Source organism: Corapipo altera, unplaced genomic scaffold (assembly GCF_003945725.1).
Source record: "Corapipo altera isolate COAL_440 unplaced genomic scaffold, ASM394572v1 0, whole genome shotgun sequence".
Classification (NCBI taxonomy): domain Eukaryota; kingdom Metazoa; phylum Chordata; class Aves; order Passeriformes; family Pipridae; genus Corapipo; species Corapipo altera.
The window spans coordinates 59,082,100-59,109,482 of NW_020884872.1; the positions used below are offsets into that span (position 1 = coordinate 59,082,100).

General features: G+C 36.2%; 1 protein-coding gene across 5 annotated transcripts in view; it reads right to left on the minus strand.

Annotated features, from left to right (window-relative positions):
• Window positions 1–8,183: 8,183 nt before the first annotated feature.
• The window catches only part of AKAP11 (A-kinase anchoring protein 11), a 30,376-nt gene continuing 11,176 nt past the window's right edge, over window positions 8,184–27,383 (minus strand). For 2 of the 5 annotated variants that reach the window (XM_027649674.1, XM_027649646.1), the window contains exons 6-12: window positions 26,349–26,613; window positions 21,233–25,892; window positions 18,997–19,152; window positions 15,746–15,859; window positions 14,948–14,994; window positions 12,341–12,501; window positions 8,184–8,468 (exon numbers count right to left, since the gene is read on the minus strand). In XM_027649674.1, coding sequence (XP_027505475.1) covers window positions 8,322–8,468; window positions 12,341–12,501; window positions 14,948–14,994; window positions 15,746–15,859; window positions 18,997–19,152; window positions 21,233–25,892; window positions 26,349–26,613 — 5,550 coding nt within the window. In that variant the 3' untranslated portion in view covers window positions 8,184–8,321. The remainder of the gene's footprint in view (window positions 8,469–12,340; window positions 12,502–14,947; window positions 14,995–15,745; window positions 15,860–18,996; window positions 19,153–21,232; window positions 25,893–26,348; window positions 26,614–27,383) is intronic. The other 3 variants (XM_027649667.1, XM_027649657.1, XM_027649683.1) reach the window with 3 other exon arrangements.

Genomic DNA, 27,383 nt, shown 5'->3' on the forward strand with positions numbered 1-27,383 from the left:
AGCAGCAGAGGGCTGACTGTTTACCCTCTCCTGGCTGCTACGCTCCTGTCCAGACTGACTCTTTCTAACAGAGATTTCACCTTTTTTGATGGTACCAAACCTTCTTCAGGGTCAATGAAAGGTCAGGAGCATAGGACCTGAGACTGGGAGACCTTTTAGGAACAGAGAGTAGTATCAAAGCCAAATCAGGAAAGCAAAACGCAGGAATTCCATGGAATAGGTGCCAAGGATACCATGTGAAGTCAGTGCAATCCACAACCCTTGCTGAAAGTTACTAGAATGAGAGGGTGGACTAGTTAAAAAGTCCCACCCAATAAGGACACTACAATCAAAAAGAAAGAAAAGCTTTGCAACCTTTACTCTTCTCAACATACCAAGACTGTAGAAACCGCAAATTTAAAAACAGATATTGAATTTAGGACATGACTGTGCCTGAACATTGGACTTGCAAACAGAAGACATTTGGTAAGAAATTAATTTCTGTTCAAATTAAGTGAGCTGCCAGGGTCAAGACTGTGTTATGACCACAGTGCATTCTCTTTCTTTTTCTTCTTGTTAATGAGATACAATCCCATGAGCTTTAGCTTTACTGCACTTTTAGTCTAGTTATTGAAAAAAGGTTCACAGTTTAAAAAAGAGAATTGAAAATGAACGTTGGAAACAACCAACGCTCCCATTGCTGCCATATAATCAGATTAATGGTTATTTCCCTAATTAATCTAAATCACTCATCCAGTGTAATTTGGATGACTGCAGCAAGGTTGACTTTTTTATGTACTTAAATTTTCTCTTAGCAGTGGTGGTTAGCTAATACGTGGAGAAAAATAAAATCAAATTTTAAACATGCTGACTACAAGCTGGGTATATACCATAAGCACTGGCATTTCAACACTAGCATAAGGAGAAAAAAAATCTCACAAAAGAATTCTAAACAAAAATTATCAAATTCTCCAAAACCATGTCTTTAGGAGCCTCTCAGAAGCACTTTGATCATACTGATGAGGGTCCTCCAGACTCCTTGCAGAATCTGCAACACCCACCTCTTTATTTTCTCAGGCAGTCACAAGGAAAGAGGTTTTGTTGAAGATGCCAGCATGTACTAGGCTTGTCAGGATCTCAGGCTTAACCTTGTGATGACTGACTCCTTAGGATACAATCTTCATATCATGGTTTACAGCAATAAACTACAACACAAGACAAGTTCTGAACCTCCTTAGCTAAAAGAATGAAAAATATGTATGATCTGTTACCACAGAAATATTAGCTAAGCATCTCACAGCCCTGCAACAGTTAACTTGGATGCTCTCCTGTGCCCAGTGCTTTTTAAATCCGATGGATTTAGCTGTGAACTCTTCTCTGATACATAGTGCATAACATACTGTAATGAGTTCAACAGGACAGCTGAGTACTACCATTTCTCTTGACATAATTTCTCTAAACAACTACATTCTCATGAGCTGCTTTTACAGTTTGGTTTCCACGGAGCCATATTCTAATCTCCTAGACAAACATTCTGCATCTCCTCTAAATCTACAACTTCCAGCATGAAGAGATCGTTCTTCGTTGTTTATCTGTCCATATTATTGGCATTTTTGTAGCATCCTGAATACTATGCCTGATTTTGTGTTGTTAATCTGCTACAGCATCTGTTCAGAGCACAATACTATGGGGCAATAATTATGAAAAAACAACACTCTCAGAAACACAGACTGTTTGCTATTAAAGGTTACTATCTATTTAAATTGTGACCTGATGCAAGTGGGTGAGACAACTGGGATTTTGCCGGCTTTCAAAAGGACTGTGCCCTGTGTCCAGAAGCTGCTGTTAACTCAGCACACTGCACATACATCTGCACAAATTACGTAGTATGCTGGAGTTACATTATACTTCAGTATCAGATTAAAAGTTACTTTCAGATCAGCATAAAATCCAAGGGTTATGCAAGCAATAAGGGTTCCAAACCAAAGCAACCACAGATTACTTTCCTACAGGAGTGAAGAGCTCAGCCAAAAGCAAGCTTAGCTCTTCTTCACTGCTTGATGATCTCTGGTAGGCAAGCCGTATTCCATACCCTCACAGCTAAGAAGACTCCCCTTGCTGGTTTTTAACCACTTCCACGAGCCAAGAATGAGAAGGCCAGAAGTCACATCAGGACAACAGTGCAGGGTCAAAAAAGAAGCCAAAGACAATAGCTGTACTACAAGACTGGACAAGGGTCAGAAAAAAATTAGAAACAAGAAATGGCCACAAGGAAAGTATAGGAAGAAACTCAGAAGTTAAATGGGGTGGAGGCTGTACAAAATAGGACATTGGCAATAAGTGGACTACAGGGCAAGATGGTAGAAAAAAGTATCACACTACTACACCCTTTCTTTTCCCTACATTCATCTTACTCCTGGCTGAAGCACTGGATTTTCAAGAAACCAAGTCAAATGAGCTGTACAAGTGTTTCCTTTTGCCCATTCTGAATTAAAAACAAACAAACTCAAATAAATGCACAGAAAGCTCTCTCACAGTCGCAGAAGCAGCAGTAACTTTTGGAGGGATAAAGGCAATGCAGACTGTATGTCTTGACTACATGAAGGTCCCAATTCCAGTCTTTGCAATTTCTGTGGAAAGGTGTTGTGCAGGCATGGACTAGATATCCAGTACCTTGACCACAGACATGGTCTCATGTTCATCACTGTTAGTTCCCTTGTCTCAAGCAGTCACATGCTTCGTGGTTTGCCTTAACAGCAGGGGAAAGAGACAGCATTTGATTCATATGGTGCTCTATAACCAGTAAGGTCAGTGCTCTGGGTACATTTCTTCAGCCTTGGCATGACTCACTTTCCATAGCCACCTTCCAATCGGAAGCTCAGAGCAGTAGCCAGCATGGAATTCAGTCACACCAGAAGCTCAGGCCAGGGAGCAAGAGGAAGGTCTGAGCAACAGCAGCAGGAGATGGAGGAGCACACATGCTGGGCAAAGACTATGGACTAGCTGGAGACTTAACTCTCAATTTAATACACCAAGGTTAAACAAAGTGCATGGATACTGTTCTGTGGTTGAATCAAGCCAGCCAGAACCAGACTGCTGAATGAAAGAAAAATAAATCCAGGCAGGAAGAGAAAAGCTCAGATTTATCTTCCACATGAATATCCTCTTCTTTCCCTTTACGAAAATGTTTATTTTCTTTGTTCTCAAACTTGCTACTTGTCTTTTTTTGGCGGTGCAATATTTGAAGAGTAAATTAATTATTTACTTGCTTCAATTAACATATATTTTCTATGTGATTAACCATGAGGCATTACCCAAACAAAAAAATCTTTGGAACAGACACGGTAATGAAACAAAACAATGCTCCTTTGGGAAGCAATCTCCAAATACTACAGAAACCTCCTTTAAACAAGCATTGCAAAAAATAATCACGGACAGTTGCTCATGCTTACTGTTTTTAAAATAATTTCAGCAAAAATTTCCTAGTTCTTGACACGACCCAGCTGAGATTAGTAGATTCACAACTTACACATCAAAAGGCATTACTACAGCTATTTGCAACATCAGTACTTCTAAACTTTAGAACTGGTACCTGTGCATACCATCATGTCTGCTCAGCATTACTATTTTGGGGTGCTTGACAATATGCTGTTTGGTACATTTCAACAGATACCAAACATTTGAAGATTTTGAAGAAGCCTATGAAACTTCATGTTTCATAAATTTTCATTAGCAGTGTATTCTTTCATTTGTCCATCTAAAGCTGGGTTCTAAATCAATTCCCCAAATACTGCACAAGGTGCCAAAGTCCAACCTCAGTCTACACAGAAATATCAAGGCAACCTTCTTAACGTAGCTTCCAGGCAAGATGAGGTTGAGGTAGACCAGTTATTATATCCTACGTGTGTTGAGATTAGAGTCCATGTGACACTTTACTGCATGTAAGAAGAATGATGGGTTTACCTTTCAATCCAAAGACAGGAGAACAGCATTCTCACTTCCTGCCAGACACCAATTTATTTCTTTAAGAAGTATGCCATCTACTGATACATTATTACTATACCATTATTCAAGTGACTTCACACAACCACTGACCAAGACCAGTCTTAGCTGTGCTAGTTGAAAAGAAAAATAATATTCCATGAACTTAAAAGAAACGACAGCACTCTCCAAGCCAGTGAAATGTGTTTTATTTTAAGCCACTGCTAAAACAAGGACAAATTTAGTGCAACCTGGAGTTCATAATCTGAAAACTGAATATAGTTAAATTACTGAAATGGCAAAACTTGTCAGCATTGTACAGTACAAGACCTTCATATTCATTGAGTACAGTTACATAAACATTTATAGTTATACAAACTGCTTTTGGTATACAATTGCATCACTAACTGGGCTGTGAATTACTGTAACACTGCACATATAAGCAGCAGTTCCAGCAAATTATAATAAACTTTAGTATTAAATACTATTCAGACATTAAAACAGAACAAAGGCCCTCTAAAACTACAACTCCAGCTATACAACAGGAATGTACAAAGATGGTGCAAAATAAAGTGACTATAGTGGCTGGGCTCTGTACTTGCCACTTCAGAGCTCAAGTACAGTAAATGTTTGACAGCAGAGGTTCTTGCTGAAAAGTCAAAATTCTTACACTAAAAATCATTCCTGAATCTCATATTTTCATTTGCTAATCAACTGTCTAAAACTACAGGGGTTTACGCTGGTGACCATGTTCACTATTTATTGTGTTCCCATCTCCAACAATATGTGGTTGTTCACAGAAAAGGTCCCAGACAAAGTTACATTGGAAAATGTAACATTTAAAATCTGATACCATTCTTGAGAGACCTAATTGGTCTCGGAATGTGGATTGCTGGGTTTTTGGGTTTTGGTCGTTTTTTTTCTAAAAAGTTCACACAATCTTTTAAAACTCAAGAACAAAGATACTACAGAAACTGCTACATTTTCACATCCTTATTATGTGACAGCAAATCCTCTTTAATTTTAGCATATGAGTTTGAGGTTTTTTTGATTTTAAGGCTTTATGCTTACTTTTTTATTTATGTACCCCATTCTGAATATTTAAACTTGTTTTAAATATGGACAACTTTTAATTGTTAATTTATAGAGGGACTATTTTCAAAGCGCTTTTTTCCATAGAATCTTACAAAGCATCCCAACACTTCATAAACACATTTGGTGTTCTGAGAAATGGAAGCGTTTGGGTGATTTCTGAAACAATAACATCATTGGATATACTTTCCTCAACTTAAAAATTAAATTACCAGGGCTTCCCATACAGAAAAAATGCAAGATGAAATAAACTATACCTTTTTATGTTTGTTTATAAAGCAGAGTTGTCTGCTTTAAATGGACCAGAATGTCGTCTTTCATGTTTTTACAGTTTTCACTTACACTTCTGTACTTGTGGTCAGGAGTTTTAAATAAACTCAGCAATAGCATCATTTAAGACTCTCATTAACAAAGAACAGCTTTCTCACTAATATGGCAGACAGCATCAGCTAGATATAGTCAGAGTAAGGTTTTCCAAAGATTATTAAAATTATTAAATTACAATAATTTTGCCAGGTTAGTTTAATGCTTTCCTAATTTCATACTCAAGGAGAAAAGTCAAGTCACCCAGAACAAATTTAAAACAATTTGTACAGAAAACGGTTACAGAAAACAATTTGCTTGTTTCCAGTAAAAATGAAGTATTTTACAACATTTTTCTCATGTAAATTTGGAAACTATGTTACTTTCCTCAGAGGCTAATATAACAAGTTGTTCCTTAATATAACACCAATTAATAGTTACATAAATATTTGATCCAGTCTGAAAACAAGATTCCATTTATAAAAATAATTTTTAGTGCAACTACTGTCTGTTAAACTTTCTGAATAGCTGTAAGCTTTGGGAATCACATAATTTTCTGCCTTTCTCCACAGAAGTAACTAGAAAGAAAAAACACCAACTTTATAAAATCCAACATACTGAATAAATCAGTTAAAAAATGGCTGTTCTTGTGGTGGTGTTTAGCTGGTTGTGTTTTGTTGCGTGGTTTTTTTTTTCAAACATACAGTTTTGTACATTCACAATACCTTCAATATCTTTCTCAATTTGGACATGTACAGAAACATTTTACTATTACTACTGTATCCTCATATCCTGAAATTCCACTTGGTGAGCAAAACTTAATCCTGAGGCACTGTTTTTAGTACTTTATTTTCTTGGCATTTCAATTTTGTAAGTAAATTTGTACTAGGGAAGATGTTACTGCCAAAGAATGGTTTCAAATTTTTGTCTAAAACAACACTGAAAGTCAACCTTAAAAAAAAAGAAAGGAGTATGGGGATGGAGGAGGAAAAAAAATCCAGATAACTTTTGTACAATTCTTAAAAAATATTTGCTACTAGGCCCATCCTCCAAACACAGGAATTAAGATAACTTTACCTACCCTGCTTTGGGCTCTAAAGAAAAATCATTCCTGACACCTGGCATTACATTACCTGTAACAAAAGACCCTGAAGTAATTTTTGGTCTCTTTGTCACATGGCATACATAGATTTTTCTATCAGTGAAATGATATGCAAAGTGAGGTAATAAAACTACGAGTATAACAGAATTTTAATTTAGTGGCAAAAGTTTGCATTTAAAGTTCATATTGGTGAGATCTCATACACAAACAGATATACATACATACCTGTGTATGCACACGTGTGTACACACATATGTGCACATACAAAAACATTCAAAATCTTTAGCTCTGTGAGAAAGGCAGAATTCCAGACGACAAATGAGGACAAAAACAAACCAGATCTCTACAAAAAGGGCAGTGTAATGCCCTTCTGAAACACGAAGACATTACAAGGAGCGTGCTCTTGAGTTTACCAGTGTGACACCTCATAGTAATTCATGGGGTAGGAGAAATCAGAATTGTACATAAACCATTCAAATTCAGGAATAGATTTAGAGACCATCTCTCTCTCCTTGTTTGGGATAACAAACTTGTGCACCATATCAACAGTCTATTTTCCTGTGAAAAAGCCTTAAAGTTTTTGTTCATCCAAAATAAGTAAGGTTCTATGATTCTTTTGTAGGTTTCAGGTGGTAACCTTGTAATTACCAGCACGTGTCTTTTTCTCTCAAAGGATATATAAAAAAACAAAACCCAAAAAACATTTTCAAACTACAGGGTATGTAAAGGTCCAGATTTCCCCTCAGACAGAAAGGCAAGTCAGCAGCACTGGTGAGAAACCTGATGAGACTGCTAAAAACATTTGATTAAAAGTCCCTTTAAAAAAAATTCAGTGAAGGTAGTTAACAAAAATGAAAAATCAATTTGCAAGAAATTTCCCCTTTATGTTTTAATTAGCTTTCTTTGCTAAATGCTTATGTGTTCACTGAGTAACAAAATTGTCTGTATTACTGAAAAGAAAATTTATATGCGACTGCTAAGAAATAAAGAATTAAAACTAGTCAAAAAGACAGCCAAAATCCTCATAAATTTCTATCTGCTACTTTTAACACATCTGTGTGAGAGACTAACGTACAAATTCTTTGACACAGAATTAGTGTCATAGAAGTATCTGCATACAAAAAGCTTCAGTAAAAAATTTAGCATTTTAAATTTGATTGGAAAGCTGCAGGAAATCTTGCTGAAGAATTATGCATGAAATTATGTTCAACTACTCACTCTGCCCTACTAGAATTTATCAGCTCTATAGTACTCAACAAAAGGGAACACGTATCTATACCTCAGCAATTCAGAGCAGACTCTCCCACCTTCACATAAAGTTAAAACTGATAAAGGTGGCTATTTAGGGGCTGCTTTGGCAGGTCACAATTTTCTTCCTGGCAATGGTGCTCTTGGGCATGTAAGGCCTGGTCAAGATTGGTAATTTTTTCCATTGTCTACAGCACAGTATTCCAGAACAGATCCTTGCAGAAATCAGTGCTCTTAGTCACACTGTGAATATAGAACACACAGGAGTGGAAAAAAGAGTTATCCTGGCACAGTGGGAATCCTAAATATCATGCCTGAGACTGCCTCCTCTGAACTACTATCATAGACAAGGGATATTTTCATAAGTATTTCAATGGTCTGAACACAGCAGTAAATACAAGTTATGCGTGAGTGGACAATACCGATTACAGACTGAATAAACATACCATGTGCACAGTATCACAAAGCACAGCACAGCTATTTTGACTTTCACCTCAAAGTCTTTTAATTGCTGACTATTACTTAAACATTCGCTAGTTGAATTTTAGTTTACACATCTGTGTTCCTTCTATCTTGTTTCAAAAGAGGAATGAAGGATGTTGCATCTTTGGATTTTTCAGACATTTTCCAGAAGCCAACCAACAAAAGACTTATTTAGAGCTTGCTCTCCATCAGATGCCTTCTCTATCATTTCACAATATTTCAGCACTGCTTGCAAGAGATCTCCAACTTTCCAATCTCTTTCTTGCAGTCTTCTGGAAAGCTGAAGGGGAGACAGAGCAACACAAAACAAAATATTTTGACTGGGACATCCTGATGAACAGTTACAGCAGTTATTCTTGAAACATCAGGTCATAAGAGATCAGTTGTAATGAGTTAATCTTTATCCCCGCAACTATAAAAACAAAAACTTCCGCAAGAACCAGGCACTTTTCTTTAGGGTAGTTTTCACAAAACTTTCTTCTGGAGGGAGCAACATTTTCAAATTATGTGGTGCCACAGGTATGAGGGCTGTGGTTCATCAAGACTGCAGAAAACAGGAAATTCTGAACACAAGATTAAGACGCTGCCACCCCTCCCATGCCAATAATGCACGTATAAAAAGACAAAACTCAGTCTTAATAAAAGGATGTGGATTTTCCTTTCACAACATATAGTGTGGTTCGGGTGGCACAGACGCTACCCTAAATGAAAACAGCGTCTTCAGAGTTGGGAAATTATAACATCTTGGGGAAGAGAAAAGGTGACAATTAAGTCAAAATACCATTCAGGAGCAGAGATCAGTCTAACTGAAAACATTTTTTTTTTTTTTGCCCAGGATCCAAGCAAAAAAATCTTCCATCGTTTATGTGTCAAGCTCAGCTATGTATGTAAGAAAGCCTATCCTAGGGAAAGAATGAATTTGCCAGTTTGCCTAAGAGTAAAAAAACCAAACAACTATTAGTTAAAACAAAAAAACAAAACAAAACAAAAAATTAAAAAATAAAAACACCTAACATCCACACAAACAAACTTTATTTTCTGTAGCTTTCTGGACAATGTCAGTGCTGCATTTAGTAAACACAATTTAAACGCTCTACTTACTCTTTGGAACTGTAGATTTTTATGGCCTTTTATAGTCCCTACCATGATATTCTATATATTAAGTTTAAAGAAAGTTATAAACAGTGTTTAGAGAATTATCTTTCACAGCTATGAAATTAAAAAATCGTAAAGTTTCTACTATGAGACCTGTCAGACTGCAATATAAAATTCTATTAAAAATGAAAAGGAAGACAATTTTTCACTGCTTCCTCATCTAGATGACGTTCCACCTGCAAGAAGGCAGGTGATGGAAAGAATGTGGGCATAAAGACATGTATAAAACAATTAACTTCTTGAGTAAACAACTGACTTAAACAAGTAAAAAAAGATCCTCTCTAATACTGAGCACAATTTATTCTGAAACCTTGAAACTTTTCTCAGTGGAAAAAAAGACAACTTCTCTACAAAATAGCGACTGAAATCTGTAGCTGTTTCTGTGACTTATAAAGGAGAGTACAGGAAATAAGAGTTTTATAGTCTAAAACATGCAATTTTGTAAATTATGTTTGTTGGTTTATAAAATAATGGTCATTTTTCTTTCTTCTGCCAGAGGAAAATTTGGCTGATGTCCAAATATCTACTTCAGCAAATACAGTATAAAACTTTTGTCCAAAGAAGATTCCACCATGGTAAAACTAAAGAGGTGGCACCTAAATTTTAATTTAGAGTTCAGAATTTAATCTCACTGTTTCTTTAGATGAATAATCTGTTTCTTACTGCTGGACAAGTGAAATATTAAAGTTTACTCAAAACAGGAATCTTAAAACAGTTAGGTAAGATTAAAAACTGAATAGATGTGGGTTTTTTCAATCCAGGCACTTGCATATCCACATTGCCAGGCTTCTCAAAGAAGTCAAGAACTATCTACTCTAATTTACTGGTTTCTTGTTATCATTCATAACAAATATATTTTGTTTTATACATAGGTATTTAACTTCTTTTTGCCTTGCTGAGCATAACATGTACCCTTAAGTAAGAGTTCATACCAAGATGCAGCAAGTAATACCTTGCCTGATACATGCCAGGAGTATTTTTGCCTTTTATACAGTCACATCACGCCAGTGGCTCGTTACCCTGCTGTGACCAGCTAACATAAGCCTTTCCTCCCTTCCAGAACTCACCAACTGCTTATATTGAAAATTACTGTTTTTAATGTAATCTAAAGCCCGGGTTCATTCCCCACATAACTGAGGTAACTTCCCAAGGTACCCATGAGCTGCCCCAAAGCCCACAGCTGGCCAGGGACCAGCACATCGGGGGTTGGTTTCGCTTCCTGCTGGGCTGCAGCGCCCTCTGCAGGTGCTTGCTCTGCTTTACAAGAGACAGAACTCGGAAAGACTGTTTCTCACTTAAAAACCCCTCAGTCCGGGTCAGAGATCATTCCAACTGGGAAATGGGATGGAATAAAAAAGAGGTAATCCTTCCCTGTCCCCGGGGAGGGAAACAGGATTTCAATTTCTTTTAACATAACTGAATGTGGAGAACTGAAAATAGTCTATAAAATTAAGTGAAACAATTAACTACCATAGCATTTTCAGGACTGCATGACTACCGCCTGCCTGAAGGTCTTAGCCTTATCTTCAGGTGTCAACTCAGTATCAATTTATGACTGAAGTGTCAAGTAGAAAAATATTGTCATTTTTTAGAAGTGCATACATAACAGACACTACTATTTTCCAGAGTGCTCTTCTCAGTATATTCTCTTATTAAGGCAGCTGGAGTGATGCTCAGACACAGAGCCAGCTAATAATACATTTCCTTGTGTGTCTTTCAGCATTGGCTCAAATCGTACCATCACAACTTTGAAAGCTATCAACTCAGAGCTGGCAGAAGAATGAAACACTTGAGGGAAAATTAAAAAAATAGGTACCTACCATCTATTTTGTGGCTTATGTATTATGTTGCAGTGTAAGATACAGGTCTCTCACACGCATACAAAATAAAATTAACACTTGTGGGTCCTACTACTATCCTACCTGAATATTTGCAACACTGCATACAACAAGCATGAAACAGATGAACAGATCTTCAAAAGATGGCAAAAAACCTCATGAGGTAAGAAAGACTGTAATTCCAACTCAGTCCCGTCAAAAAAGCTTCAGGGAACGCTGGGCCAGGCATGTCAGAACAGAAAAAGTGAAGAATTTTCTTTTTTGTGTTAAGGCACTTACGAACCATAACAGAGAAGAACATACAAATGTAAGGATTAAAACAAACAATTGCAAATAACATAAAAATGGAGAAAAGTATTCTCAAACTGCCTTCTAGTTTATGAAAGCATGAAGTCCACTCTAAGTGTCAGAACTACCGTACAACAAAGCATATTCCTGAAATAGTTCTAAATCAAACATATCAAGTTCCAGAGAAAGGAGTATAGGGGATATATTTCTACTAGTTATATTTCTACAATATGCATACCAAAATATTGAGTCTTCCCAAAGAGACACAAATTGCTAAAGCCTAAGTTACGCTTTCTCTTGGGTCACATTAAATTTGATCTATAAAACCAAAATAAAGGTACCTAAGACTAAAGTAATCTTATTGAGCCTTCTTTCTTAATAGCTTTGGTTTCAGTTGCTTACAGAATAAATACATACTTAATATTAACTCAGAAACTAAATTTTTTTCTAACAAGAAAACATGTCTTTGCTAGCAAAAAAAACCCTAGGCAGAACATATTAAATTAGAAATTAATTTGCATGACCAAGTTCTCACAAAGATTCAATTTATAGACAAGTAAACATTAAGTTTAAAAATGCTTGAAAAAATAGAATTTTCACCAAATTTTGTTTTTTCAAATAAAAATGCTGTAATAGTATCCTTTTTGGAGCAAACCACTGGTGAAACAAGCTAACTCGGCTTTGATAATACTGGTTTATGTATGGTATATACACAGCCTAACCAGGTTGATCCATTTTGATCTCTCAGGATTTAAATAATGATTTTCCTCAACAGTGAATAGCAAACGAAGCAGTAGTGGCTGGTGTACCAGCCAATGGAAGTCCAGATAATCCTTTCCCTTTCCCACCACCCATTAACCTGAATACTCACAAAGACAAATTCCCTTGAGGCAGTGTCACGGAAATGAAGATCAGAAACCTCCGTTTCAGAAGCTGCCAGCCACTGGAGCACTGCTCTGAGCTGTGGGTCCACTAGATTTCGTTCCAGATCAATATTCGCTATTGATAAAGTCTTTCGGATTTGCTCCAAACCTAACATTAAAAATAAAATCATCAAATCTGTAGCTTTGTTTCAAAAAATCTCTGTAGTTCACTGTTTATAGACTCTACTGTCTTAAAAACCTCCATTTAGTACACACGGATAATATGGAAGAAAAAAATCATGGTGGTCTGAAGTGTTCCACTACTTTCACATAACAAAGTACTGTTTATCCCATTTACAACTGTGTGCAAACATAGCTGAGTATTACAAGATATCTAAACTATAATGTATATTCCAAATGACAAGGAATTTAACACAGCCTTTCATAAACTGAACAGCAATGGCTCTCACATGGTCCATCAGTTACTTACATTTCCAGCTGCTACTTTTTGTCATGCTTAAAAAGTGTATATTTCAGAATTCTTTCCTGTACTGGTCAGACTGCCTCTGAGTTTTTCCAAAATATACTGATGGCTTTACTGAGGCACATTCAATTTTTCAACACCTTTTTATATCTTAAGTTCCAAAAACTAACACAGTATTAACACAACAAGAGCAGCTGTGCTAGGAACACTTATGAACTACAGCATTGTTATCTTTTGTTCCCACACTGAGTTGCTGTATCCAGCTACCAGAGAGTGATCCTTTGTCACACTCTCAGAAACAACTCAGCACGTACGTAGTGCTCTCCAAGTTATTCTTGAAGTCTCTACTTTCAGACTACTCAACTTGACTCTCTAGAAGAATGGGATATATTTGCAACAAAAACATATGTTCACGTTCAGTTTACTGCTATCTCACTACTCTTCCAATCAGGGTTACAAAAATTCCAGTACGTAAGGCTCAATTCCCAAATGGCAAAGTCAAGCAAGTTGAAAAAGATTCCCTCAGAAAGTAAAAGAGAGAGAAAATTAACTAGTGGAACTGTCAAACGGAAGTGTGTTTGTAGTGGATAGAGGAAACAACCAATCATTAAAAAAAAAAATTATGACACTTGGTGGATGGAAAGCACTGTGGTAATGCATCGCTGGGAAATTTCGGTATGTTTTTTAGTTTTATAAAATAGATGTAAATTTGGTAATAACAAGGCTTTGTTTCAAATTCTTTGCTGAACAAGGTACAGTCACCTTAGAAAAAGTCAGACATTTTCAGGTATGACACAAAGAGAACTTCCAAATATACAAGAAAACAAAGGTTTTCTACCTAGCACACTATTTAAATGGTCCTAAAATGACAGCAACAGAAGGAGTTTTTTCAAAACAGTAGTGAGATGGTGAAAAGATTAAGCTGGAAAAATTTCACTAGAATATAGAGCAGTCTGTTGCACTATACAGACTAGGTGACACCTAAACTGTGTAAATGAAAAATACCAAGTACCATTCTAATGGAGCAATTTGAATATTTGAGATGCTGAAACTCTTTAAAGCTGAGACCAAAAGAAAGCAATGGTATATATTGATAAACTAGATGAAACCTACAGAGCAGAAAAGATTTTAATTATAATTATTCTGAGGTAAAACACTCAATAATTTAATTTTATTTTATTACAACCCTACAGTCACATCCGATTTAATAAAATTAAGAGATGTTGTTCATTTATATACATTTTTCCAGGAGCTTAAAAGGAGAGGAAAAAACACAACAAAAAATAAAAACAAACAAACAACCCCACAAACCCCCACACATCTTTTTGCTTACATCAAGACTATTTGAATATGTGCAACATGGCCAAATATTCTCTGTAAGCAAGTAGGAGAGGTTTCTTGAAATGCTTATTTGGTCTTCAGAAAATACCCAACACAAAGAAGAGTTCTATTACCACTTGCTCTAATATCAGCTCATTTTAAAACCCTGCTCATACACTGTGTACTCATGTATTCATGCAGGTTGTTTTCATGTGAGTTAACAACCTTTGGCAATCAGACTGGAACCAGAGCACAGAGATCTTCAAGCCACGAAGCTGTAACAAGATTCTGGACAAACTCCATTTTATACTTCACTAAGAAGAAAGAGAATATAGCAAAGGCAACAAATTCAAGTCTTTTCATTGTTTCCCATGACTCTCTTCCAAGGTTAATGTGTCCAGTTTGAATAACTTCTTCAGCATCTCGAACACAGCCATGCAGACGATTCCCACGGTTCCTTTATTTTAAAAACTAGTTACACTTCTTTTAAAGAGTTTTTTAAAGAGAAGTTATTCTATGCATATAAATTTATGCTTTCAACAAGCTGATCAGAGTTCCCTACCTTATGTTATTAAGCTCGTGTGAACATCAGTAACTAGCATTTCCCAAAGGTTGTAAATTTCAATGCATTAAGAGGTGTATGTAGGGTATTAATCTACAAATACATTCTGACACTTGGTTGACATCCATTATGATGAATAGGGATAATAGGGTTGTCACCTTGTTTTGCAGACTACACAAGCAAAGAATAAAATAATTAATGTAGAGTGCACAGGACAAGAACAGTACTATATGCTGGAACTGACATTACCTTCTACAGCATCCTTGGAATCTTCATCTTTATCTTCTGTTCCATCACTGTATTTAAAAAAAAAAACAAACAAAAATATAAATACAATCCAATATATGCACAATAAATGTAGTAAATCCTAAGACTGTAATGAAGGTTAAAGGACAGGAAGATCATAAAAGAAAGGAGTGATCATGAAAAGAAGCTTTGCTTCTCAAACCATTCCATGATGGAAACAGATTTATCATCCACTTCACACTTAAAAAAATGAGAAGAGAGAAATAAGAGAAGGGTGTTAAAAAGGATTGTAATATGAAGATATTTAAAAATAAGAACTAAACATTGATTTTAATAGTTTTGCTTCATATGTGAAAAAGTTGAACCATCTTATGTCACAGTTATGAATAGTTATAGGTTACTTAAAGCTGTAAGTCATAAGTGTTCTATTAAAAATCAATTACTAAGCAATTTTGAAAGTTTACACAAGCTAAATAATAAAAAAAAAAAAAATCCTGTAGGAAGCAAGCTCTAGTTTGCATGAAAGAAAAGCATATCTAAAGACCTGTAAAACTGCAGGCAGGAACATGCAGAAAAGGGACCTTTCATTTTGCAAGCAGAACACATTCATCAGTTTAGCACAGCAAAATTTAATCATTCAGGATGGATTAATTAATGAAAAAATCATATTGTGATTAAGCGACAAGAGTGTGAATAATGTATCAGCATAAAAAATGCACTGTATTTTTACTTTCCAAAATGATTATTTCATGCATTAATTATGAGGAACCCATCTGGTTTATATTTCTCAACTCAACCAACCTGTCTGATGTTGGAAAGGATAAATTCTCCTCATACATATCCCCTTCTAAACCAAGACTGCTCCAGCTACTGCTGTTACCATTACTGCCAGGAGAAGAAGAGAACATGGCTGAACTAGAAAAGAACAACAGCTCAAACTAGAACCTTCATTTTCCTTACAACTGTTTTGTCAAGACATTAAATGCAAGAGCACCTAAACTTCCTAAACAGGTTTGCTGGAACAGAGTACAAACCTGACTGTCAGTGCTATTAAGAGCAGCAATGTGCACAATACCGCAGAACTAGTAAGTTTCAGTACATAGGTGAAAGTATTAATTTGTACTCATTAATTTTCCAGATCAGTGCTAGCAGGAATTCTGTCCTCAGGTCTAGCCATATTGCTCATCATTTATACAGGCTCGACAATTTCAAAATGATTACTCATAGAAATATGGATTACGACTGCAATATTTGCTTAAGGACTAGCTAAGAGTTAATAAAATTATGCATTGTGAAGACAACTGCACAGTCAAATCCAGTAATAAACTCCAGTAGCCTGATGAGAAGGAATTCCTAGAGTAAATAATTTCTTGTTTTTTTCAATTCTGAATATTGTTCTGCAAGTGGAACTTTTAAAAATGGGGGGGAGGGGTTATAAATCTGTGAAAACAATACTATAAAGATTACTTCACTCCCAGTTCATAAAAATACTCATTTATCCCATGACTACATTCAACCCAATGCAAAGAACTGAAAAAATAGAGCATGTCATCACACTCGTTAATTTTAGTCATTATAAATAGCTGAGTTTGTTAGGTCTGTGATTATGTACAAGATTGAGCTACTCATATGATCAAATCTCTGTTCCTCAACTTCATACCTCCCCCAGAGCACGTCTGGAAGCCTTCCAAGAACAGAACTACCAGATATCCAGCATTCTTTGAGAAAGTTAGATTATCTACTCTACATGGTATGAGAACTATATAGGAAGCAACTCCAGAGAACAACTGCTGCAAGAAGATGCTTTCTTCACCTAAGTTTTATGTGACTGTTGAAGCTCTTTTCCACTCATACCACTCAATGCAAACAGCAAAACAGTGGAAAGGAACATTTCAAGAGAATAATTTCTTTTTAAGAGTTTGCCATTAACAGTATCACCTACACTGCTTTCCAGTATGCCTGCTTGGATCCTAATTTCAAAATTTTGTTTAAGGATGCCAAATTAAAAGTCTTTAAAATAAAGTCCTGTAACCACAGGACAAGTAATAAACAGAAAAAGGCATTATAATGCTTCTATAATGGTTCATGCAGCTATTCAGCATTAGCCAGCAGAAGAGCAAAAAGAAAAGCAAGAGGCTTCTGCTCTGAATTATAACTTAACCTGGATGCTCTGATGCATCCCCTGGAAAAACCAATGTCCATGCCTACACTTATACGCTTAACAAAAAGCAGAAGATATAAGCACTCCCCTGCATAAGTAACTTTAACAAGTTCTCTAAAGAACATTCACTCAAATGGAACTGCCCATGGGAAGAGGTGAATTAATTCCTTGTTTTGCTTTGCTTGTGCCTGGCTTTTGCTTTATTTATTAAATCGTCTCTGTCTCAACCCACGAGTTTTCTCACTTTTACTGTTCCAGTTCATCCCACCTTGGGAGGAGCAAGTGACTGGCTGTGTGGGCACTAGTAGCCAGCTGGGGTTAAAACACAACAATGGTGTTATTATTACTGAATCTTTTCTTATTACAGGTCTCCCCTTGGTATCTTTTTTACTCAGGGTAATAACCCCAGATCCTGTCATTTCCACCTGCTAAACCTCAGCAACACAAATGAACACACAGTCAGTTCTGTAAAATCAGCTGATCAATTTGTGTACGTTAGTTTCTCCTGCCAACACCTCACTATCTGATTATGCCTCCCCTTCTGTGAGCTAATTTAGGTCATTCCTCCTCTAAAGAGCCACAGATTTTCTTCCAAGTTATATAAATTACCTTCTTTTCATTTATAACTATTTTGGGGATAATAAACAAATAACATATACAACATAGATACAGCAGGTCCAGCAATTTTTTTATCCTTTTTTTTCTCAGTATCCACTAACCTATATTTTATTCTCTATTTTTAACTGCAAATATGTTGAATATTCTTCCTCATATTTTGAATTTCATCATGTAAGTCTAACTCATTTTCAATCATTCAATCATTTATGTTTTATTAAAGTAACTCTTAGTTAATGTATTCTTCTACAAAATAATTAATTTCTATGAGTGATAAATTATCGTAGTGGTTGGCTTAAATTATTTAGTTAAGCAAAACATGAAAAATATTGCAGAAAAATAATTAACTGAGCAGTTTCACTTTGGTACCAAATAACCTACTTGTATGTTACATAAGAAAGCACATCTCCCATACTTCCTTTAACCTCAGAGATGCTGGAAGTACTGACTAAAGAAAAAACCTCTCCCCCACTTCTGCTATTCTTCAACAGAAATGCTGGACTTTCTACAGTAATACAAGTGTTATATCAATCATAAAAAACTAAGTTTACTCATTCCTCATATATTCCTTATATAGAAGCTCGGGCCACAACTTGCACTATAATTCTCCCTGGCAACAGGCAGACATTGCAGATTTTAGAATTCCCATTTTAATATTTGTTAGCTATCAATCAGCCAGGGAAAGTGTAGTGAGAAGCTACTACCCTGAACAGGTAAGTTCCAGCATCACACACCTGCAAGCCCATGGTTAGCAGTATATACATATTCCACCAATATCAGTTAGAGCAGTTTATAAATACCAGTACCAAAAAAGACAAAAAAAGCTGTAAAAGCTCCTCATGCAAATTAAGCTAGTATTACTTATTTTCAAGAAAAAATGAATTTATATAAAATGCATTCTCTATGATTAAGTTTTAATATTTTAGAGCACAACTTATAAATGGTACTCTCAGGTTGTATTTTACACAGGGTAGTTGTTTTTAAAATGCTTCCATCTTTTGCTAATACTTAAATGTTATATGTACAGTTTTACTTGATGTGACTCCCTGACATCAATGACAATACACACTCCACATATTTTAAAATATGAAGATTCATGGTCAACAACATTTTGTAAGAAAACAAAACCGTAATATTAGAGCCATTTTTAATAAAAAAATCACTGTGTGCTGAAGACAAAATCTCTTCTCCCCTAAGCTCCATAAGAAAACCACTTGATGACAAGTTATTTGATGTCAAGATAACTGTTTCACTACACTAACATGTTTATAGTTACCTGTCACTGAGGTGAAGAAAACTGCTGCTCTCATCAGGATGTTCATCTTCAAAACTTAGATTGGACCAACTCCCAGTGCTATCATCACCAATACTAAGACTCATCTGCTGGCTAACAACAGATTCAACAGAGTGAAATCCTTCTCTTCCAAGAGAGCTAAACAAAAGTTTAAGACAAAAACATCACTGCATTTCATGCTGATTTGTGTTAGTTCATTCAAAGCAATTTAACACCATTTCAGAGCTGTTAAATTCCAAGGAAAAAGAAAAGGAGGGGAATCTCTTAATTTGTACCCTATCCTCAACACAAGAAATTAATCTGAAACATCAACAGGTTTAGGTCAGGGACTGCTATTTGGAATTCTTTCACTAAAATTCAAAAGGAGTGGCACAAATAATTCTCTCTTTTGGAATATTATTGCTGTAAAGCACAGAAGGCATTGTAGCCTTGCAGACTGTGTATCAAGGTACACTTTTCAAGCAGAAGACTTACCATTTCTGAACTTGTTCACTATAGGACAGTTTGGTTATTTGCCCTGGTCACTTTTGGTACAAGCAGCTAGGTGGTCTGCCATTGTAGGTAAAATGCTTAAGCATGAGCTGGTGTCTAAAATGTTAGTATTCTATTAAAAAGATTTTTCTGTAGAAAAAGATTTGTCTTCCTCCTTCAAGAAAGTGTAGCAATGCATGGCTTGTACAAAATTTTTCCCTCAGGAAATAAGTTTAATTTTTTTATCCAAAAAACAATCAATCAAGCATAGTCCATAAATGGTAGTCTCTAGAAGATACTTCAAAAAACTGATTTGAAGAAGTTTGAACTCCTTACACAAAAAAATTTACAAAATGAGGACATGCAGTTATGAACTAACTTTCATGGGCAAACTGTGATTATCTATATACATATGAAGCAAATATGCAGCTCGAACTGGAACCCACCAGGGTAGTACAAAGGTCATTTTTTCCCCATTTTTATTTACAGTTATACCAGCACTAGCAGCAGTTCTCTACACCACACAAGGCAGTTTCTCAAGAAACATATGAATTACCTAGCACACATTAGATGACAATGTAAAAAACATTTATAAATTTTGTCAGAGTAAAACTCTCATATCACCTCCTTGTCACAAATTTACTAATAAACAATATTTCTTTGAACCCTGTGTTTTGTTGTTGACATATTCTAACTAGAATTTTTAAATGAAGTGTCATCCTTGATACTGTAGGTATAGAAAAACATCACCACATGACTATTTTCTCTTTTGTCACACACTGAGTAAGGACTCAACCGTGTTGTGCAGACTGACAACATACATCTCATGATCACTTTTATGCTGTTAGTATGTATGTGTTTCATATCAAACCTTGAAAAATTTAGTCCCACTGTGGCCTTCACCCACTGAACACAAAATAATCAATTTTATTGTCCATCATGATGGCTCTCAAAAAAGCACACAGTAGAAATATAAATATTACTTCAAATTTAAAAATACAACATGGTAAGGACAGTTCTTGGACCTGAAGAGGAGATTTCACTCTGATCACTGCACAGTCTGTTTTAAGAAACAGCTGTTGTTTGTCATAAATTCATTGTGGCATGTATTTCCTATTTATAGGTCTATTAAAAGGAAAACAGTATGTTATGCTTTGCTAAATACACATGAATTTCAAAGTCAATTCCTTAATTATTGTATTACTATTCTATAACATAAAGTCTGGTTAATAAGTTGTTTTTTCTTAAAGTAACAGGTTGGGGTTTTTTTTCCCCCCAATAATAAGGAAACTACTACAACACGGCCATTATAAAAATTAAACCTTCATACTACAAAGCGATGGCTCGTTCAGCCAGCACCAGATGCTGAAGAGGAAACACAAATAGGGAGCAAACCTGGATTTTGTCACAGCTCACAGATCAACAAAACCTGTAAGGGCTAGTATTCTTTACTGCAGGTAGTATTTTCAAGTTGCAATGATAAGTTCCACTTATTAGTCACCTACTGGAATGTAACCATGTTGATATACATAGAAACTTTGGTTTCAAGCTCACACAGGGGGAAAAAAGCTTTTTTTTCCTAGTTCTGAATTATTTAAATATCACCAGAAGAAAAAAAGGAAAGATTCAGAAAATAAAGTGTGCATTTCTAAGAAAATACATATTAAAATTCCTTCTGAGCACATATTTGTATTAACGATCCTTCTTCTGGTACAAAATGCAACAAAAAAGAAAAAAGTAATATTACCTTATGGTAACTGCCTGACCAATATTAGTCATAGCTGATGTCATTATTTCAGTAGTAAGGCTTTCAGCAAAACTGACTCCGTCTTGTCCAATACCACTGTCAGCTGTCAGACTTGTGTAACTCAGCTCTCTTTCTGCTTTCTCTATGGCTGCAGCAGCCCCCTTGTCCGAAAACACTGTCCTCTGTTCTACATCAACGTGAATTTTGGGAATATCAAGCTGAAACACTCTTGAATTCTGACAGGCACCACCCGATCCAGAATGAAGTAAATGCCTCACTGGAATGCAGGATTCTTGTGCAGGTAGATGATGAGACATGCTTTCTGTACAGTACCGATGTTCCTTCATACTGCAGCATCTACAGACAGTTCCAGAAAAAGGAGACAGTTTCTCAGTATATGAGAGCTTATCGCCACTTTTTCTGTTTTCAGCCACACGAAGAATAGCCGACTCTAAACTCATTTCTAGAGTATCACCTGCTACTTTTCTAGCATATTGTTCTATGGCTTGAATTATGCCTTCAGTGTAGCCATTTTCATTTATACTACCCGTACTATGATACAGTTTATGATCTCGGGAGAAAGGAAGAAATGTCCTAGAAACTCTTGTTTTAATGAGATCCCCTGTGAGTTCATCAAATTCAGTCTTTTTATATAGACAGGAATCTGTTAGAGACTTCGGCAAAGACGCTCCCGACATTTTCAGTTTCTTCCTGACATCAGAAGTGATACTGTGAGCAAGGGATCCTGAAAAATGCAACAACTCAGTACATTCTGTTCTCTGTGTGCCAAAACTCCTTTCATACGTTTGGCCTTCACAGCGATGAATGCTGCTTTTCACTGGCTGTACTGCATCTTTATTCACTGCTTTGATCAGCTCCAGCTTACCATTTACCTGTGCATTTTGCCCAGGACATGTCTTTCTGTTATATCGCAATTTGGTTTTTCTAGCAGCTTGCTGCAAGCCCGATTTGACAGACCTGTAAGCAAGTCTGCTAGCATACTGATCCATTAACAGCTCAGCACTACCACCTTCTCTTTTCAAAACTCGAATGACGTGATCTGCATATTCGTCAGTCACACTTTCACAGCTCGGGTACTTGGAAGTCAAACCTGTCATGCCTGAACCTTGTGGTAAAGAAAGTACAGATGAACCTCTCTCCCCAAGCCACTGGTCCTGCACTGGACCAAATCCTTCTTTTGAACTACCATCTTTATCACCTTTTCTCAGATAAAAGCAATCCACTTGACAGTTAACCCGCTTCAACCTCAACAGTTTACAATGCTTTGATTTCACTACTTTCTTGGCCTCGTTGATGACTTTTCCTGCCATATCACCTGCATAATTCCATAAAGAATTGCATGTCTCTTCTGGGATATTTATAAATGCAGTATATCCACATATTTTCTTTTGCATACCTAACTGAAACTGCCTACCAGCATCTCTTTCATTTGTTTTACCATCTAAATGGGAAGCAGCCATTTCAGTCGCTATTGAAACTATATGGCTAGCTAAACAATCTGCATACTGAGTTGTTTTTTCCAAATGCTCTCCTTTCTCAACAGGCATCTGAGAATGATCTTCATCTTCACTACTTTCCACTTCTTCAGAAAGGGACCGCATGAGTTTCAGCATAAATTCCTCATTTTCCAAAGAGTCATGTTCAGTTTCAGAAAAATTAGTAATGGATGGATTGTAGGGTGTAGAAGGTGGTGTTGCAGGTGCAAATTCCTTTGCTAATTCTCCCTTGAGTTTCTTTGACAGTTTTCTTAGGTTCCTTTCAGAAGTACCTTCACATGGCACTAGAGGAGTCGGTGGGGGTGTATTGGGCATTAAACAGGTATTTCCATGTTTGAAACTTGATTTTTCTTCTATCTGCAAAACACCTTCACTGCCAAACATCACTGAAGAAAAGCTATTTGCATGCAGAAAACAATCGGCCTGCCTGTAATTCAAAGTTCCTGCTGATAGTTTCTGGGTATCTTTTTTTTTTGAAGGCTTGTTTAAGCACGTTATTGAACAGCTTCCCATGTCAGTACAGTCCTCTAGAACATGCTTAGCAAAAGTCACAGTGGAACAAGGAGGTGGTGATTTTGAGGAAAACCTATGTCCTTTTTGTTCCTGCCAACAATCTTTAGATTCTGAAAAACACTGAACAGAATGAGTTGGAGTAAGAAATTTACATGGATTATTCAAAGGCAACTGTTGTTGTTCCACGATTATAGAAACATTACTTTGCTTCTCAGCCTCTTGCTTCTTTATCACACACTGTTCTTTTTGATTGGTATCTCCGTAGGTCTGTGAGTTCATATTACATGTTAAATTCTCACCAGTGTTACATAACACAGTTTTACTTTCATCCACAGATTGTTTTATGACATACTTGGCCAAATGATCTGCAAACATATTCTTGGGGAAGTCTTCACCAATACCTTGCACAGAAGGTTTTTTATCTATTATTTTTCTTGTTAAAAAATCTGTATACTCTTCTACTGCTTTTGTTACTCTAGATGAGGTTATGGCTTCATAAGCTTCATTTACTATCATATCTACCATAGTTCCAGAGAAAGTATTAATGCCTTTTGACCCACTTGTTAATTCTGAACTACTGTTTATTCCAGATCTGTTATTTGTTAGTTTGGTATCATTTTGGTTACAAAAGATTGATGGAGTACTTTCAGTACTTGGACTGTGATCTGAAGTTAGATATATATTTCTGAAAGAAGAGACTTCCTCCTCTTTCTTTCTGCTTGTGAAAAATGGATGAGTGGAGTCTTTGAATACCTTCATATTGTCATCAGCATTTGGAATACTGGATACTTTTGCTTTGTAAGCATCAGAGGAAACCTGTTGTTGACAAAGAGCTCTTCCAGCTAAGGGTACAGGTATTGAACTTACAAAACCAGAGGTGCAAAACAGAGCTTGCTGTACTGTATATTCCTTTTTGGAATCTTGGATTGGCTTTAGTCCTACCCTATCATTAAAATTAGGAAAAACTGTGGAAGTCTGTGTTGACTCTAACATACTTTCTGCGCTTACATATTTAATATTGTCCATGGAAACACTAATGGCTGCTTGTGTTGTGAAGGTCACATCAACCTGAGATAGTTCAATAAATGCCTCCTGAATGACAGATTCAGACAAATCTCGGGCATAGGATCTTACCACTTTGTTTTCGTAATCAAATGATGAAGGTTGTGAAGCTGTAGGTGTTGATGGATATGAGAACTGGCATACTTCCATGATTCCTTCAAACACAAGTTCTTCAGCAAGGTCTGCTGCAAACCGTGCAACAGTGTTGGTAAATATTTGTTTCTTTACGTGACAGAGTTCTTTCAAAGCAGCAGTTATAGCTTCGCTCACCAAAAAGTTTGCTATCCCATTAATGGCACGCTGCTTCAGGGAGATTGCTCTACGTCTTCCAATCTCATAAAAAGCCATCTGAAAGACTGAAGAAGTCAACCTAGCAGCCAAATGACAGAGTGCATTGGTGCATGAAGAAACACCTTTTTGCAGGTCTTTAAATGCACTGCCAAAACTTTTTTCAACCAATTCAGCTGCAAACTTCTGAATGCTATCTCTAATCATAAGTGACTTATGTTTAGATTTTGCTTGTTTGTCTGTTTCCTTACTAGTTTTCATTTTGAGATCTGCAGCTTGCCTTTTTTTCTCTTTCAAAGCAATCCTTTTGTGCTTCGAATCATTTCCTGCACATACTTTTCCTGATGAGGGCTCAGAAGAAAAAACAGAACCAAGTATTTCAAATGAAACACTATCAGCATATGCTGAGTAACTATTATAAGCTGCATCATGGTGATTTTGACCTGTCCTATCTCCACCAAGATTACTTCGACACAAACATTCGGAAGAACCACAGCTCCCTAGTGGACTGAAAGCTGACGTTCTAATAGGGCTGAAGAAGCCTCCATTCTCTTCCCCTGATGTTTTAACTGGGCGAGGGGAATCCGGGACCTCAAAGATGCTGCTGTACGGTGATTCTGGCTTACGAGGAGTTGGTTTCTTTACATTGGCTGGGAGAGTTGGACGATCAAAATTGAATTTCTGAGGATTCATTGTAATGTTTGCAGAAGACAATTTTTCATGTGCAGTCCTCCTTTTCTGGGAGGGACTCCCTAGGATGGGATCCTTAATAATTTTACAAGAGTTTTCCAAGGGTTGCTCCAGCTCATCAAATTGATCAAAACTATCAAAAAATTCACTTACTTCTGAGTCTGAATCCTCTATACCATCTTTCACTACTGGAATTTTTGGTAGCTGAAGTTTTGCCTTTAAGCTTTTTTGATACCCTTCTTCATCTAAGAAGATGATGGGGCTTGGGCTGGAGCAGTCTGACTCAGAGGATTCAGCTGGAGAGGAAGAAAACAACGTTTTACGTAAAAAATTAACACCTTGATCAGAAGGATTATATGGCTTATAGAAACTCCTCTGTATCCAAGGATCAGAAATTGAGGTTGTTACTGAATTCTTTACTGAGGACAGTTCCTTAAGTCCCAAAATATCAATCAAAGTAGAAGATCTGGCAGATGACTTTCGATGCGCAGAACCCACAAGGATCTTTGAGTCAATAGCTTCTAAACATTGAGTAGGGATGGTCTGTGACGCAGCATCTCGATGGTTTTGAGGCGCAAAGCTGCATGCACCTGAACAAAAAAAAAAAAAAAGGTAAAAAAAGATTGCTTCAAAATCAAGAACTTCCATAAAACTGCAGAAAACAGGGCAGATTTTAATGGTAATTGCTGGGTTTATTATTGTTGCAAAATGCTAGCTTATCTTTCATGATTAAAGCAACCTTTCATTTTCTTCAAATCCTATTAGACAAATCTAATCACTCACAAATTAATTTTTAGCACACAAAGTAGAATAAGATTCTATTTGATATACATATGACACCGAGATTAGAATCTTTGGTTTATGAGTTGGTAAACTGTGGTGAAAAGAGCAAAAAATTAATTTTTCAATTGCCCAATACCCTTTTACAAAACATCATTAATTTCATTTACATTACACTATTCATTTACATTTACTTTCATATTAAATCCCAACAGCCTAAATTTCAAATACCAATTTCTACAAGGATACAGCGTGCAAGAACTTACCAGCACTTTGTATCTTTGAAGGTTCATCTTCATCTAAGTGTTCAAAAGCAGTAACAAAATCATCCTCAATTGAAGAAACTGAGTGATTAGTGTCATCATCTTCTCCATGAGATGTCTCTGTTTGATGTTTTTGTGAAGAGTTTATTTCTACTGCATATCTTATGCCTGTGGTATACTTGCTCAGCAAGGTAAATATATAATCAACTTTGATCCTTGGGAATGAAGGAGAGAGTCTCACCACACAAAACACTTCAGCAAGTTGATTCTTGAAAAAGAGAGCAACAAGAAAACAAATATAGCAATCTTAGAACAATTCAATTGTCAGGAGTAGCAAGGGATTTCTTCAATGCATTTTTTATGAAGAGTAAATAATTCAGAAATACTTTAAATATAAGAAAATGAATTAAACCATTTGTGTAGAGTGACAGTTAGAATCACCCATTTTCATAACTTCTGCATTCTCAATATTTCCCTGCAATAATGTAACACAACCCTGACAATAGGTTCCCAAGAATCTATTAAAGAACGCATGTGAAAATTCGTAGAGGAAGACAGTATTTCTTCCGCACATTTATGTTGAATAGTACTTCAGTTTATAGGATATTTGTTTCTTCAAGGTATTTTTTATCTTATATGCAACATTTGTAATTGGAAAGAATATAATTAACTTGGTAATAATGGGAAATAAAAATAATGGAAATTACATCATTAACAGCATTTACAGTTGTAATTTTTCTTTGTAAGACAGGAGTCCACTGGACATTCACGTAATTTTTGGCACCTCTGTTTCAAAAAGAAAAGTCTGCCGAAGATGAAAGCTGTATCTGAGCAGAGCAGAGCAGAGCTGGGTAACTTGCCAAATTTCATATTCTTTCAAAATTGGCAGTGAAAGGGACTACAGCCTAGCAGAAACATGGGATCAGCACCATAATTAAATATTTGTTGAATATTTTCTGTAAACAATACAGTACTGTTTATTCAGATATTTTCTGACATCCATTTTCATGGAATCACAGAAATATAACATTAATACTA